This window comes from Phyllostomus hastatus, unplaced genomic scaffold, assembly GCF_019186645.2.
Source record: "Phyllostomus hastatus isolate PE091 unplaced genomic scaffold, TTU_PhHast_1.1 phas_scaffold_21, whole genome shotgun sequence".
Lineage (NCBI taxonomy): Eukaryota > Metazoa > Chordata > Mammalia > Chiroptera > Phyllostomidae > Phyllostomus > Phyllostomus hastatus.
The window spans coordinates 34,433,312-34,450,805 of record NW_025334017.1 but is presented as its reverse complement, the minus strand read 5'-3'; the positions used below and the strand labels follow the sequence as shown (position 1 = coordinate 34,450,805).

The 17,494-nt window shown below is 38.9% G+C and overlaps 1 protein-coding gene across 1 annotated transcript; it reads right to left on the bottom strand.

Annotated features, from left to right (window-relative positions):
• Positions 1–212: 212 nt before the first annotated feature.
• On the bottom strand, positions 213–16,854 carry MED30 (mediator complex subunit 30). Its single transcript, XM_045861223.1, has 4 exons — positions 16,529–16,854; positions 9,162–9,320; positions 7,130–7,234; positions 213–655 (listed from the first exon to the last, which is right to left on the bottom strand). The coding sequence occupies exons 1-4, from the start codon at positions 16,703–16,705 to the stop codon at positions 560–562; spliced, it is 537 nt and encodes a 178-aa protein (XP_045717179.1). The 5' UTR covers positions 16,706–16,854; the 3' UTR covers positions 213–559.
• Between the last annotated feature and the right edge of the window lie 640 nt (positions 16,855–17,494).

The following is a 17,494-nucleotide window of genomic DNA, read 5'->3' as shown; positions in this document are numbered from 1 at the left end:
TTCCCACCTACTTACAATGATATACAAGTTAACTACTTTCTCCTTCTAACATGTTTTAAATTCAGTTTAAAACTGAATTTTAAAAAATGAGCTGAAATGGTAAGTTACATATTTAATTGTAATTAATTTGTACCAGGTTGAAATTTTCATCTGCAAAAATGTTTAACCTTTAATTTTCTCCTAAAAGCATAATGGAATGAACAAAATAACCATTGAGCAAACTTAAAAATTTATTTACAAAATTTAATTATTTTGCTTTTAAAAAACAATCATTCAATTCATGAAGATTAACCAAAACACAAACCCTGTCAAAGTTTATTATAATAATCTTTCACAGAATCAACAGCTTAAAAAGACTGCCAATGAATACTTTACTGTAAAACCACACTGTAAAATAGGAACTTTAATTCTACTGACTAGAATACAAACACACTGTAAAACAGGAACTTTAATTCTACTGACTAGAATACAAACACATAAATAGTCTTCTTCAAAGGGAAAAATACTTGAGGGGAAAAAATGGCATAACGTGTATGAAGCAGGAAATTTAAATATCAGTTTAGTTCCTCATTGCCAACATGGCATTTATATCCCAGATGAGATTTCGTAATTGATCCATAATTTGCTTCAGCTGTTGATTCTTCTGTTTGAGTTTCTGCAGAAACAAAAGAATTCATCACAAATGAAATATAAATCATGAAGGTAGAAGATGAAAGGTCGTAAGTCAAGACTTGAGACAGAAGGTCTCAACCCGTTTCTGGCCACAGATACTCACTGAAAGGCACCCTGAATTCTGACTCAGCCCCCAGAGGCCTGGCTCCAGCCTCCACCTCCCTTTACTCACCTATTTCCACCTTCAAAGAATATGAAGTAAATGTTTCATTGTTGGAAAACCTAAGCAGATGCTTTTCGAAGAGGCCGTGTACTGTAATGGTCAAGAGCACAAACTGCAGAGCCGGACCCGCTGGGTTTGTACTCAGCTCCTTCACTGAATGCATGACGTTGACCAGATTACTTAACCTCTCGGTGCCTCAGTCTCCACATCAGACAGATGGGATAATATTGGAACCACCTACCCCAGAAGAGTTGATAGGAGGATTAAATGATTTGACTCAGGCGAAGTGTTAGAACTGTTGATGTAGAAAATAAAGTGTAATAAAGATACAATGCCTGATGCCATCCGTCTTTCAGAGATGTGGCAGAAGCCACTGTCTGCCCAGATGTGAAGCAGTCTACTTCTAATTCTGGAAACTGCAGACCAAGCGGCCCGGTCCCCGATGTATCCCTAACAACTCAGACCTGCTGGCCACCCTGCACGTGTCTCTGTATCTCTGGGTCTGGGGTTCTACTCGACTGTAGTTTATAAACTTCTTTTTACATATCCTTTCCTCGAACCCCATGTGTCTGAGTAACCATCAGTCCCACGGACACAAGCCATGAGAAACAGTAAGTGCAGTGAATGAAGAATGGCTTCAAAGTGGGTCAGAGCCAGCTGCCCTGGCCCCTGAGCCAGCACGCCCCTCGCTGGGAGCTGGGAGAGACATCAGCTGCGTGGCTCCACTCTCAACTCTCACTCTTCAGGAGGGAAGGGGAGAAGGGCTACGGAATAACAAAAGAGAAGGAATGCGAGTTGATTTTTAAGAACATCTTATTTGAATTAGCACCTTCCGACATATTCTCAATATGAACACTTTGAAGTTTTGGGACTTCTCACTGGAACGGAATTCTGAGCCTGTGCCTCCGTTCCACAGATAGTGGCTCTGGGTTAGGCATTGTAAGGGGAGAAAAGGGAATGAGAAAAAATCCCCGCCTTGAGGAAATTCAACATCAAGGGGAAGGAAGACAAAGCCCAGACGACTGGACGACAGGCGGGTAGGTAGATGGCAGAGGGAAAACATCAGAAGCTGTGGCACCCCAAAACACAGCCAGACACCGCCTCTGACTGGCGGGGCGGCCAACACGGAAACTGTGTGAGTTTGGGGGGCTAGAGAAACTTGTGGTGGGCACCAACCCTTTGGGCTTGGTAGAGAGGGTAATAAGACCCATTCACATTCTTAAAGAAGAAGAAATGCAATTTAAATCACAATGAAAAAGGGTAACTGGGCAAGTGCCTTGTATGGATTCCCCTATGAAATTTCAATGGTAACAAATCTGTGTCCATGAAAAAGAAGACAGAGGAAAGATTAAGTTTTGGGAACAGCTGAAAACCACAAAAAGGCCAAGTCTGGTGACACAAACTCAGTGATCCCATTTTCGACATAAATTAAGGAGTAATTAGAAGTGATAAAAGGATACCCTTACGTGGTTAAAAACAGACTTTAAACTCAGTGTCGAACAGGGGTCACAGATAGCCGCCGCGATGGCCGCATCTCTGGAAGCAGAGCACAGCTTACCGGCACAGCTACGTTCAAGAAGACGCATCCGGAAATATAAATTCTGAAATACTCCTTGAAAAAACACTGACCTCATTACTTCTCAAAAAACGGTGTGAGAACTAAAAAGATTGTAGGATATTTTCATGGTAATACTCAACTAGAGGCAGTAGTAAAAATAAGGTTTTAAAAGTATGATATACAGGGTGGGCAAAAATAGGTTTACAGTTCATATGGAAAATAATCCAGTAATTAATAAGTAATATAAGAATACACTGTGTCTCAAGTACTCACAACTGTACATCTATTTTTGCCCCACCCTGTGTTATAAGGCACTTGGATAGTTTCTCAAAGACGCCACAAAAGTTCTGTTTTGTTTTAACTGATTAATTTTGAGAGAGGAAGGAAGAGAAAGAGAAACGATTTGTTTTTACTTATTGATTCATTCACTGGTTGTTTCTTGTATGTGCCCCGACTGGGGAGTGACCTGCGACCTTGGCGTTTGGGATGACAGATGCCACGAAGTTTTAAATTAAAAAAATTAGTGTACATGTAAACTGTCTAGAGCCAAAACACATCATGAAACTATCAACAGCAAAGGACAGTTCTGCTTATTAGTGGTTAAGTTGTAAATAAATTTTCATGACGTGATACAGAATTTAATATATACAGTCTTGCCAATGATTGATTTTAACAGAGGCTGACAGCTGCTTTTACGATCAAAATCCATCAGCTGTGCCTCATTTGTTACATTAACAGGTGAATGTGTAAGCAGAGTAGATACTTTAAAAAATAGGTTTATGCTAAACCACGGCATGTAATTTAATATTCATATAAAGTCTGTGACAACTGGTCAAAAATGTTTTAATTTCTAAATGCATGGACTGAGTTACATTTCAACCCTGTGAAAAACTACCCACATTATCTTTCAATTTCATTTTACCATCAACAGAACAGTTTTAAGCAAAACAGAACTCATGCTGGCGTTCTTAAAACATATACAATGGTCTCAAACAAGTGTTCATCCTTTACTTGGGTATCAGGGCTTCTGGATTCCAGAATAAGAAAAATATTTAAATGAGCCAAAACCCTGATGACTGAAACTGAGCCACTATGTCTTCTGATGACTTACATCAAATACCGATCATACATTTCGCGCTCCAGAGCTGCACGGCTCTCTGGTGTCGCACAGGTGGTTAGAAACCCGACACACCACGTAGCCTCGGCAGTAAACACACCCCCCATCAGTGTCGTTCCATACAATTTCGAGAACACGACAATACAGTAATATTCCGAAAATGACCAAATGGGGGTCAAATGAGGGATATGTAAAACTACTTATTTTATGAAACTTATTTAAAATAAAAAGAAAATATACATTGTAATAACATTCTAAATGTTTTTAATTGAATGCCAGGAATATAATTTTATGACTGGCTTAACAGGTCCATTAAGCAACTTCCTCACTTAACACAAGCAAAAATGCCAATATATTAAAAAATGTGGTCCAACAGTTTTGTTTTCGGAAATATCACATATATACCAGCTTTGTGGTATACAGTCTGAAGTCAGGAAGTTTGATGAATTCTGGCTTTGTTCTTTTTTCTTAGCACTGCTTTGGCAGCTGGGGTCCTTTGTGGTTCTATACAAATTTGAGGATTTTTTGTTCTATTTCAGTGAAAAGTGCCATTGGGATATTGATAGGAATTACATTAAATATAGATTGCTTTAGGTAATATGGATATTTTTTAAATTCTTCCAATCCATGAACACAGAATATATGTATTTGGTTACTTGATTAATTTATTGTTGAAACGATTACAGAGGTCCCTGCTTCCTCCCGTTCCGCCACAGCCACTGCTACCTCCCTGCCCTCCGGTCATTCCTGCACGCAGCAGACTCTCTTCCCAGTTTTGGTTTCTCTGATTTCTTTCAAGAGTGTTTTACAGTTTTCAGTGTATACAAGTCCTTCCCTCAAGTTTATTCCTAGGTATTTTATTCTTTTTAGTCGCTGCTATAAGTGAGATTACTTTCTTCTTTTCTGACATTTCATTATTAGTATATAGAAATTCAACAGCTTTTTGTATATTGATTTTATATCCTGCAACTTTACTGTATTTATTGTCTTTAATAGTTTTTGGTAGTAAGATATTTTTGATCACACACTCATATCACCATATTCCGATCATATGAAAGGTCTTTTTTAAAAAAAAAATCCAGAGTCAGTTACTTCTAAGTCATCAAACCGGACAAAAAGAGGAACTTAAAGAAATGAAAAGTAAATGAAACATATATTTAGAAAAATTACAGCTTTCGAATTCGTACAAGCTTATCTTTCACATCATAAAATCTTTTCCGGTAGAGAACTGTATGTCACATTATGTGGCAGTCTGGTGTTCTAGTTAATGTTACAATGGTATTTTACTTACATGTATTTCAATGTATTTTACAAAAATATCCTTATTACAGAGAAGAAAAGGAAAGAAAACACATCTATTGTGAATCAATACGTAGATTATCAATAGAAATATAACACTCCCTAGTAAATGCACGCCTCACCTCTGGACTACCAAACACAATGTCTGCTCGTGATCTAAATCAAGTTCCCCATCCCTCAGCATCCCCTACCAGCTTTCTGCTGTGAGTTTTTTATGATCATTCCTTACTGCCAAATTTGCTGGAAATAGTCTTCTCAATTTGCATTTCTCCTTTTAAAAAAATTGTAAGGTTTTATTTTATAAGATATATCCATCTTTTTCCTTTCTCCTTAGTTTTGATAGATGGTGCATTTTTTTTTCGACTTTCCGATGTTTTGTTTTGCAGGTCTTATTTTCCACTCTGAATTCACTTCGACATCTGGTGTAATGTAGAAGCTGGGTTAATTTCTTCCCAAAGTTTCTATTCTTAAAGACTAATTTTCCGCCAAATCCCTCTTCTGTCATATTAAATTCTCATACACAACAGGAAGATTACTTTTCTGGCTACTACCTCACTCATCTGTCTATTCTTGTTCCAGTATTTCACACTTACTGTTTTTATACTATGCTTCATATTATGTTTTAATTTTTAATGCAGAGAGCTCATGTATTACTCTTATCAGTATTTTCTTTGATATTTAGTGCATTCTGAAGAAAAAATTCCCATCTAGATTGTGTTTCCATTTGTTTTTTGATTGGTACTGCACTGAAGTCTTATTTTTGTGTACTTTTAAGAGAATGCCTATTGGATTTGGACTGTGACTGCACGAAACCTATGGAATACAGTGGAACCTCAGTTCTCAAATGTAACTCATTCTGGAAAACTGTTCGAGAAGCAATGTGTTCCAGAACCAAATCTCCTTAGTCACCCGAGAGAGGCATGACTGGGCACACAGCTATCAGCATTAAAGAGGGGGTGGGCTGAGAATCAAGAACTGAAGTTTTGTTAGGCAACCAAGAAATGGTTTCTGTGAACGACTGGAGGACAACCGCAATGTTCGGGAACCGAGGTTTGACTGTAATCAGGACGGGCATTTAAAAGTATGGGCTGGCCACAGAAGAACTCCATATGTTCTTTTAATTATTCAAAACTTCTTGTGTGTATCTTAAGTTTAGTCATATGTATCATTGAGATTAATCCTAATTACTTAATATTTGTTGTTACAATTATGAATAGGATCTTTATTTGGTTTAATCATTATAAGAGAATGGTAGCATCTTTTATTAAGCCTTTTTAATGAACTTACTGACTGTAGCTGTTTACCGAGTTTCTTTTTGCTTAACAAGCTTAATAAGCTTGTATATATTATAACCCATTTCCAAAGTTTGTTTCTTTTTGTACTGTCTATAACTTCTAAAATAATATTAAATATAGTCATGTAAGGCATCTTATTTTATGCCTGAAAAATTATGAAAAATGATGGATACTCATCGGAAAGAAAAAGCCTTAAAAAGAAAAGATACCATCTTGTTAAAGTTTTCTTTAGACCAGTAACATCTGAATTTTATCAAATGCCTTTTAGATTTGAAAAAAAGTTTTTTTCAATTTAACCTGCTGACAGTACGTGTTATATATATCCTCGTATGATTCAAAAAATCCTCTTTGTGATGGATTAATAACTTGCTGAATTCCATTAGTTGGAATTCAAGTTTCAGGAGTGCAATGGGGGGACACGTATATGGAAGTGTGAAATGGGTAGTTTTATTTATTGTGCTACTGGTTAGGTTTTGGTACGCTTGGGCATGTTTCTATCACAGAAAGAACAGACAACTTTCCTTATTCCTCTATATATATTTCATGAGAACTATCTGAATATCTTCTGAACTTCTGAAGTATCAGCGATAAGTGCATTCAAGGTCAGAACTTTTCCTGGCAGGAGACAGGATAATGCTTTGATAACTCTCTCAATTTCCTACTCAGGTGTTGAGACCTTCACACTTCCTGTTTGTAAGTTTTCATCACCGGCTACTCCCAACACACCTGCCATAAACTAGAAAGCGAGAATTCTGCCTCAAAGGGAGAAAAGCAAATGGGTCATGGCTGAGTGCCCCTGAAACTTTTCTAAGAGCTTCGCTGCATGAATTTGCGATCTCTCTTCTGACTCCTCCGATGACATTTCTGCTTACCTTTTAGTTCTCGGTTGTCCTCTGAGTTAAATTTGCCACACAAACCATCTCATGTAATTCTACAACTCAAATTATGTTTTCCAGTTACATCAGACTCCCTTGTAAATCTTGTCAATAATGCTGAAACGTAAGAGGTACAGACTAACCACTCACTTTATTCACTTCGGCAATTTCTCGCCTCTCTTCACTGGCAAAACGAGGCGGGCCGGCCCGGTCGTCATTCTTCGAGCCATCTTCTTCCACGTACGGAATAAGTTGCTGGAGGTGGCGCACACACAGTTACAAGTCAGAAATACAACACAGAATTTCCAATTACACTGGGTATACATACTGGGTCAGACTAAGGGAAATTTTTACACTTTTAGTAGTACACAAATAAATTTCAATTGAGGTGATTGTCTAAAATAACCATGTTAGAAGTTTGTCTTTTCAGCGCATTCTGTACATCAGTTTTTCAGGTTTCCTTTGCAAAACAGCCATTATAACCCTAGTTGTCACATATACTTAAGTAATAGCCTATTCACCCAATCAGTGAATATTTAACTGCCAGACACTGGGTGAGACACTGCAAAAATAATGACAAGTAAGTTGTGATTCCCGCACCTAGGAAATCAGTAGTCCCTGGAGATAGAATAGGCTTTCTTCCATCCACACTTGAAAGAAAGGAACTTCGTGGATGTGCATTATGTAAATGTCATTTACTCGCTGTTTAGAATGTAAGTAACTATGCAAATTCTTAGATGTCTTAACTTCTTTTGGTTGGGAGAAAGTTATGTTTTGGGGGGTTTTTTTGGTAGGAGAAAAAATGTTTATAGCAGATGAAACTTCTAGCAGAATTACAATGAAATATTCTGGTTTGTGACGAAGTTTATTTGATGACGCCCCTCACCGGTGGGGCGGACTTCGGGAATCCTCCAGTCTCAGCCATCTGCACCGATGCAGGACCAGGCCCCAGGGTAGTGAGTGGCACAACCAGCAGCCATCTGACTAAACTTCTTCAAATTCCTGGGACAATAAAAACCTACCCACACCCACAGCCACTCCCTCCTTTCCTCTCTCCTAACACAGGCCTGTCCTTCCTCCCGAAGACCATCAGTCTCCACTCCTGTGCTCCGACTCCTCTGCCCTCCTGCCTCTGTCTCTTGCCCCTCTCCCTACCTTTCCCTGCTGCTGCTTCCTTTACCACCTGAACATGTTCTGATCTCTCCCACATGGAGGAAGAAAACCCTAAGGCCCTTGACTTTGTCCCTCCTTCCATCTACTGCTTTACTCTCTTGCTTTTTATCTGAGCTTCTTGAAAAATGGATATCCACCTGCTGGCTCCAGTTCCTTATTTCCTTCCTGTTCAATCTTCAGCCCACGGTGATCTGACTTCTTGTTGCTACCATGTCACTGAAGCTCTGCTCAAAACCGCTGACAGTTCTCCTCCAGCAAAATCTACCGGACAGTTTCACCCCTTGTTCTCCTTGGCTCCTCTGCAGCCCCTGACAGTCTGTCAGCCACACTTCTGATCTTTCCCCAACGTCTCTCATCACTTCTTTTCGGGCTGCTCTGAGTTTCCTCGTTCCTTGTTCATCCCTACATGCTGATCACTCAAAAAGGAGGCACTGATCACACGAAACTGTTCTTTACATGGAGTGAGAGTGCATCCCAATTTCCCCAGCTACCTTTGGTGGTGGAGATAAAACTTGTCAATAGGAAAGGGCCATCTATAACAATGTCATATACTTAACTAACTAAACTATATCAATGATCCAAGGTTAACTTTATAGAATATATTTTAAAACTGAAGTAATTCACTAAGCTAATCTAAATTATTCATGATGAAAACATAACCTTTACTCATAAAGAACTCACATGAAAATGATTTTAAAGCATTGGACAATGCTATTAAAACTACTTAAAAAGAAATCATGCAGAGACTTAATTAAAAGGAGACACTAACACTGAAAAAAATTCCTACAGATAACCCTCTGATTCCAGTAACAAAAATTCACTAACAAGCCTGTATGTCAGTCTACAAAAAATTACTAGCATGAAAATACAGTATTGTCTACACATATATATTCTACATATATTTATCATATTTTCATCTGATATAATTCCAAATCTGGAAATACTGCGAAAACAGGAGAAGAAATTATCTTACATCTTCACTCGCCCTCCCTCTGCCACTGAAACTTGCCTCTACTGGAATGGGGTCCATCCCGCCGCAGTTTTCATTGCATTTGTCATACACCAACCGCAGCTTACGGAAGAGAATAGAAAGTTGGCGAAGATGATCCTGGAGCTTTGCTAACCGATCTTGGTATGTTCCAGTATGGTACGTGACACCATTTGGGAGCTTACCAGGCAAAACAAGACAATAAAAACAGCAAGTAATGAAAATCAAGATTTTCTCTATATAAAGCTGACAATTTTTAAGCACTGCATAAAAAGGCAAACAACTCCTCAGAGGTAACAAGTGCAATTCTAAGAATTTACGAGTAATTCCTGCTCATTTCTTAGCTCGTTAGCATCCTATTTCAGTGCTGTACACAGATGTAGAGAAAGTGTGATGAGAAGCCCTCTGACCAGGCAAAATACTTCTCCCTGCTAACTTTTTAAGTATATTACAACTTTTAAAAATGTACAGTTTGCCCTGGCTGGCGTAGCTCAGTGGATTGAGCACAGGCTGCGAACCAAAGCATCGCAGGTTCAATTCCCAGTCAGGGCACATGCCTGGGTTGCAGGCCATGGCCCCCAGCAACCGCACATTGATGTTTCTCTCTCTCTCTCTCTCCCCCTCCCTCCCTCCCTTCCCTCTCTAAAAGTAAATAAAATCTTAAAAACAAATTTTAAAAAATGTACAATTTTAATGATACTATTACATAAAGGCAGCAAAGCAGCTGAACTTAACTAGGAAGTTAAAGACAAAATAAATCTTAAAAAGGAAAAAAAATAAATGAAGACAGGACCTCACAGCTGAAGTAAAGTAATAGTAAGCCACTCCTGTTGCAAAACAATTCCAAGACCCCTTAATTCTGATAATTAAGACGCTCAAGGCACACACGGGAATATACAGCTGTCACCCAAAGTTCTACTTCAAAAAGAATATATAGCAGGAGATACCGGTGTAAATCAGTCTGAACTTAAAGATCATTAATAAATTCTACAGGTAACGGCTACGATCATAACTGTCTTAGATGCTTATGCATTTTTAACTTAGGAGTTTTACCAAAAGAAGCCAAATGTATGTATTGAAATGATAAAATGGCAGATAAGTGGAAATTGATCATTATTTATTTAGAAATTATAGCTAATTATATGCCATTTGTGCTTCGTGGAAACTCACGAACCAAATCTTTTTTTCTCTGTATATCTTTACATTTTATTCCCACAACCTTATCTGTAAAATTATTCTAATGTAAGAATAAACAACATTTACAGCCCATTTTCTAGTATACAAGGTGCTTTCATTATAAGCACTTACCCTTATACTTATCTTGCCGATCAAAGTGACAAAACTGTTCAATACTTAGTTCATTTTTTTCCTTTTTAAACAGATGAAGTAAAAATGCAAAAAAAGTGCATGACACAATGTTTGGAGAAAAAAGGAAATAGGACAAACCATGATTAGAAGTAGGTAAAAACCATAACCCTGAAAAAAAAAAAAGACTGGGAAGGCTTACATAGTTGATGAAAGATATTCTAGGGAAATTGGCTTAAATAAGTTCTTTTCTCACTTTCAAATTTTCTATAATGCAATGGGTTATAAGTTAAGGAGATAGATCTCCTGAAATTACTTGAAATGAGATATTGTTAGGATTTTCAGAAATTCTTAAGCTTAAAACATTCTGAGGACAATGCCTCAAAGAAATGTGATAAAAAATATCAAAGGCTGAATTAGTAAAAATAGATTAAAGGAGAAAGGCATTAAAAGTTCACCGTCCAGTACAATGGAGAATTTCTCTTTATAAACTTTCCAATTTATGAACTTTCACAAACACAATCAAAGAAATGTTTCAAAGGAGCCGTGCCTTCCTGTTTGGGTGATAATAAGGAGCGTGATTTTATCTTACGTACAGAAGCACTGTGTACCTTTATTATGGCATTTACTAGATTTATAACTTTGCCTATATTTTCCACTTAGTGAATGCTAGGACTTCCTCACATTTGTTTCTCTGTATTTAGTCCTCCCAAACAGAAGGTTTTAAAGTATAGTCTGAATTATTTTACTTTAATGAGTTATTTTCCCAATGAATCTATACTTAAAATTCACTTAGAAGCGTGTCATTTACAAGAACTCCTAATGATTTTTTTCACAAGGAAAACAAAACCATTTTGAAATGCAAAGAATCACCCTCCTTAAATTCACCTACTTGGTTGGTAAGTTTGGGTATTAGTTTTCATATACTACATCAGCTCCTCAAAGAAGGGAATAATTCATTCAGAAAATTATTACGCGCACTTCCTGTGCCAGGCACTATTCTAGAAGCTGGGGTAGGGCAGTGAACAAAAGAGACAAGGTTCCCGTACTACAAAGTGTAAGTTATCATGGTGCCTAAGATCCCCTGCTATACGCTGTAGTGCACAAGTTTAGCTGAAAAGCTCATCAATAATAATTTCTGTCATGAATGCTGGTGAAGATCCATAAATATGCTCACACCCCAGATACCCAAAAAGCATTCAACTAAACTCAATACCCATTCTTAAAACAAATACAAAACTCTTCATAAACACTCCCCAGTGTGATAAAATACATTTATCCCAGTTAACAACAAGTCAGCACCATGATTAATGTGCAGATGTTAAAAGCATTCCCAGTGAAGTCCAGAACAGAACAGGATGTCTCCTAAGACCACTGACACTACTAGTCACCATTATTCTGGAGGAACTGGCCAATGCAATTAGGGAAAAGTGGAAACAGTAAAGGGAGTGGTATAGTTACCACTGTAAATAATATGATAAAGTGCTACTATTAAGAAAAGAACTCAAGAAGGAGGTGGGGACAAAGATAATGCTTAGAAAATGATACCTTTGCTTTCGTGTATACAAAACAAACCAAAGAAAATGAGAAAGGAGAAAGACCCCATTTACAATAGCAACAATAAAGATAAAATATTTAGCAATAAACTTTAAAAATGCCAAGATAACAATGACAGCTTAAAATACTTCATGGGGGCACAAAGGAGGGTATTCCATGTTCCTGGTTGTTAAGACTCAACAGAATACCGATGTCGGATCTTTTCAGGTTAAATGAACCAATTAAAAATATGCACAGGTTGTTCCCACAGCTCAACAAGCCGATGCTGAAGTACTTGTGGAAAAACATGCAAAAATTGCTATGGAAATTCTGAAAAATAACTGTAACACATTACAGAGTCTCAATAAATAGAAGTCTGGCATTAATATATAGAGACAGGCAGCCAAGTGAATAGAACATAACATTCAGAAATAGACTGATTTCTACAAAGGAGCATCTGAAATCAGTGGGGAAGGAAATGATATTCAATCAACCTTCTGGAATAAGTGGGCCATACCTCACACTTTATTCTAGGCTAAATTCCACCTGGATCAAAGTTTTAAATATAAAAATTGAAGCAAAAGTTACATGAGGAGAGATGTTCAAATTCATTCAAAATATGAAAAATCCAAAGTAGATTTTTACCATCGAATGATCAAAGATCTAAAAATGCAACTGGCTGTGTCACAGCCCAGTTGTTGGTCTTGGTCGGGACACAGCGGCACAAACTGATACAACCCCCATGGAGAGCAGGTTTTCAAAGTATATATAATTATAGAAGCACAGGGCCATACCCAGGAATTTATCCCACAGGTATACTTGCACATGTATGTAGGAGGTTATTCACTGCAGCATAATAGTCAGAGATTTAAAAGCAACCTAAATGCTCTTCACTAGAGAACTGGTTAAATAAATTACAGTATTTCCATGCAGCAAATTACTATGCACTTTAAAAAGAAAAGGAACTGTTTTCTGTATGAATATGAATAAACACCAAAATACGCCAAATGAAAAAAGCAAGGTGCAGAATGGTGTGTGTGATACACTGTTATCTGTGCAAAAGGGAGGATGGGGAAAGAATATACACGTGCACTTGCTTAGACATGCCTAGAACACATGGAAGGCTACACAAGAAGAGTGATAAAGACCATTACCGATCATTGCCGGTGGGGAAGGGGGTAGATGGCTGGCAAAGAGGGACAGGAGACAACGCTCACTGTAATGTCCTTTTGTATTTCCGGATTTTGAATGTACTTTATATTCAAAGAAGTTATTTTAAAGATGTAAAGGATAATAAAATAGAACCAAAGCAATACTTTTTACACAGGGATTCTCAACTGGGATCCTGGGATCCTTGGGGAGACATCTGTTAATCTCCCTGAAATTTTATTTGAAACGTGTATATATGTGCCTTTTTCTCAGAAGAGAGTCCATAGTTTCCATCCCATTGTCAAGAAGCTGAAGGACACCGAATAAAGAACCACTTATCTAAAACAAAGAGTATGCATTTCTAGCACTTTGTTGTCCTTCTTGATTAGCAATATATAAGATAATTTTTAAAATTTGAATACTCATGAAATTGTATCAATGATTAAGTTACACGTAGTCCTGTTTGTACCACTACTTCCCCTGGAAGTGTGGAGCACACGGTGGTTTCTTTACAGCCAATTATAATATGCTCCAAAGGGTCTTAGATGAGCAGACGAGTTTAACTTCAGAACTCACACTGAAGAGCCACAAAGAAATACAGGTAACTATCAGTCTCTTGCAAATTGGTTCTGAGTATGTGTCCACATGTAATCAAGTTACGATACTTTTTGAAAATGTTTAATTTTTTCTGTGTTGGCCATGGATGTGCCTTATATGTCTTTTAATATTAAAACTTGTTTGGCAGCAAGTTAGTACTAAGTACTTACTATAAAGAGGTTAACAGGAAGAGCTATTAGTCATGTGTGAGGTTGGGTAAATTCTTCTCTCTTTAAGCCTGGGTTTCCTTAACTGTAAAATAGAGATAAAAATACTCCTTAGAACTGCTCTTACAACAGTGTCCTGATCAGGGAGAGTACTTGACAAATGCTAGCCATTAGTTCTCCAGTCCTAATCCAGTCCTTTGCATACAGCATGTTGAAGATGAAGAAATCCATTTTCTATTCGCCACTGGGAATCCTTGTATATGGGAGGCTCCCTTGAAAGTTCTGTGGGGTGTATACTGATATAAAATGGATTTGGATTTTTTTCTGAAGGATTTTCAGCCCAGAACTTGGTCTAATATGGGAATTATTGTTCTCATTACACACTTTATTCTAGAGTATTTAACGTTACAGTATCAAAAGGCAACCATCAAAAACAAAATGCTGTGTACATTGTAAAAAACTTCTATGTGGGTTGTTGACTATGCTGTGCTTGGCACCGCATAACCCCTATGCTGGCCAGGGTCAACGGTGCTTGTGAGAGATCATTTAATACATACTTGAATCATTTTAGATCTTAATATATTTTTAAATTGCCAAAGATTTCACTTCTCTTAGATTCCCTTTGTACTGCTTCACATCACCTTATTGCCATGGTCTTAATAGATTTCTACACAACTGAATTACTTTTAAAATCAGGAGAAAAAAATTATTAAGACTCAAAGAAAAAGAAACCACTCTTTAGTGCATCTGTAGAAGTAAGAATTGTTAAGAGTCTGAAGACTTGGTTCCAAATTTACCTTATGACTGACCAATTTTGGGCAGGTCGCTTTACCTCTGAATCACAGAATCCTCATCCATAAAACCAGAATCATGTCCACAAGGGTTAGGATCCACTGGACTATCCACATGGCGATAACCAGAGGGAAAGGGGCAGGGCGGTAGAAGAGGGCATAGGGGGGCCGATGGTAAGGGAAGGAGACTGGGCTTGGGGTGGTGAACACACAGTACGATATACAGATGATGTATTATAGAAGGGTACATCTGAAACCTATTCAATTTTTTAAAAGATTTTATTTATTTTTAGAGAGGGAAGGGAGAGCGAAAGAGAGAGAGAGAAACATCAATGTGCGGTTGCTGGGGGCCATGGCCTGCAACCCAGGCATGTACCCTGACTGGGAATCGAACCTGGGACACTTTGGTTCACAGCCTGCACTCAGTTCACTGAGCTACCCCAGCCAGGGCTGAAACCTATTCAATTTTATTAACCAATGTCACCACAATAAACTTCAATGAAAATGAAGTTTAGCAAAAATGGCGTTGGAACAACTGGATATCCGATGCAAAGAAGTGCATTTCAATCTGCACCTATCATTATATGAAAAAATAACCTCAATGTGGATTATAGAACTACATGTAAAACCTAAAACTGTAAAACTTTCAGAAGAAAACAAAAGAAAATCTTTGTCACCCTCAATTAGACAAAAATTTCTTGGGTAGAACACCTAGAACAAAATCTGTAAAACAATAAGTAAGTTGGATTCCATCAAAATGTAAAATGTCTTTTCTTTAAAAGGCAACGAGAAGAGAATGGAAAGACAAGCCACAGACTCGAGAAGGTAAAAAAGACATATAATAACAAGTGCTGGTGAAGATGAGTAACTAGAACCCTCAACACTGCCAAGGGGAATTAAAATGGTGTGGAACTTTGGAACAGTTTAGTAAAATTTAAAACATTTATCTTATGATCCAGCAATTCCACTGCTAGGCATCTGCTCACTCAAGAGAAATGAAACACGTGTTCCCAGGAACATTAGTAGATGGGCATCCTAGAAGCATTTTTATAATGATTCCAAAGTGGAAACGACCCAGATGTCCATCAACAGGTGAACATATACCCAAGTTGTAATGGATTCCATACAATGGAAGGAACACTATCCAACAATCGAAAGGAACGAACTATTGATACATGAGAGGAGCCAGACAAAAATGACTACATAGTGAATTATTCCATTGATAGGAAACTCTAGAAAGTTTATGGTGTCAGAAAGCAAATTGCAGGTTGCCTGCGGACAGAAGGCCAGAAGTAAGGATTTCAAAGGGACACGAAGAAACTTTTGGGGCTGATGAATGATGGTTTCACAGGTATAGATATGTCAAAACTTTTAAAAAGTGCACTTTATGTCCAATATACCAAAATAGAGCTGTTGTAACAAGTGGTTGGCAGAATTAGCAGAATCGTAATTCTTCAACTCTTTAGACCCCCAGAAAGTATTTTGCTGGAAAAAGATGAGACGAAAGTCAAAGCAATAAAAACAGGGTAGCAGAGTGAGGCCCACCTTTACCTTGAAAGGTGCAAGAGTTTGCCTAGTAACTAGAGAGCCTGTTTGAATCTAGAACGTGTGGCTCCCATCGTCCAGAAACCGTTTTGGAAAACATCACTTTTACGGGGCAGACTCCTGGGGACAGACACTTCATTGAGGAACGCTTCTGACCATAAGTGGGGGGACCCAATACTTGAAGATTGCCCATGGCAGCCCCGCTGATGCCCAAAGGCCACGGAACTTCTAAACCGGCGCCCCTCTGCATCCGCTTTCTCCACGCACGCCTAGGCGGGGCGCCCGCCCTCCTTCCCACCTGCATGTTCCTCAGGAGCTGGAAGATCTCCATGGTGCGGTACACGATGTCCTGGACCGTCTCCTGCCCGATCCGGCAGAGCGAGGCCGTGTTGACCTCCCGGGCGGCTTGCTGGGCCTGGGGCCCGGCGAAGGGCCCGGGCGCCATCCCGGACGCGGCCAACGGAGGGGTGGACATGGCGCAACTGCGGCCTCAGGGCCGCGGGGCCGGAAAAGGACCGTCAGGAGGACCCTATGGGCGCCCAATGTTGCCGGCCTCTGGGTGAACAGAGGCTTATAAAACTCAGGCTGCCTGATTTCAAAATAGCGGCTCTGACTTCCGCCCACCGTGACGTAACGCGTCATCAAACGTCCTGGGCACCTCCTACTCGGCCAACCCTGGGAACTGTCTTCGGAACGCAGGCCAGGATTGGGCCGGACGCCCAAGTGGGCGGGACGGACAGATCGAGTAGTCAATCACCGGCTGCACTCCTGCCAGAGGCAGGGTTGTGTGTGGTGGAGGTGGGTGGGCTTTCCCAGAGTTCGTTTCCCAGGTTCCCAGCACGTCGTTAGAACTCAGTTTGGAGCTGTGGTGTTATTTTCGTTGCTGAGCATTTTCTGTTAACAAGCCTAGGAGGTTTATGGTAGTATTGGCCTGTTATAAGTAGGAGGCAAGCCCAGAGGGGCTAGTTTGACTTTAAGTGGCAGGCAGTTTGGGAATGGTAATCTACGATTTGAATTTAGAAAACGAAATTCCAGATCTTGCGTGCTTACTGTGACCTGATACAGATACCCGAATTGCTATTGGTCCCTGCTCAAACGTCAGTTTATTCGAGAAGCTTTCCCAATCATCTGAAGTATGATATTATCACTCACTTCCCTTCCTGACTTTGGCTCTTATTAGTATGTTCTGTATAGTTTTGGGTTTGTTACTTTCTGACTTTCCCTCACCTTATACACACACATTGCAGTATGCAAACTCCATAAA

Excerpts from the sequence above, each read along its gene's own strand:
- MED30 (XM_045861223.1), bottom strand. The coding sequence starts at position 16,705 with ATGTCCACCCCTCCGTTGGCCGCGTCCGGGATGGCGCCCGGGCCCTTC. Across the intron at positions 9,321-16,528 it reads AGCTCCTGAGGAACATGCAG|CTCCCAAATGGTGTCACGTA; the intron begins GTGGGAAGGAGG and ends TTGCCTGGTAAG. Across the intron at positions 656-7,129 it reads AAATTGCCGAAGTGAATAAA|AAACTCAAACAGAAGAATCA; the intron begins GTGAGTGGTTAG and ends TTGTTTCTGCAG.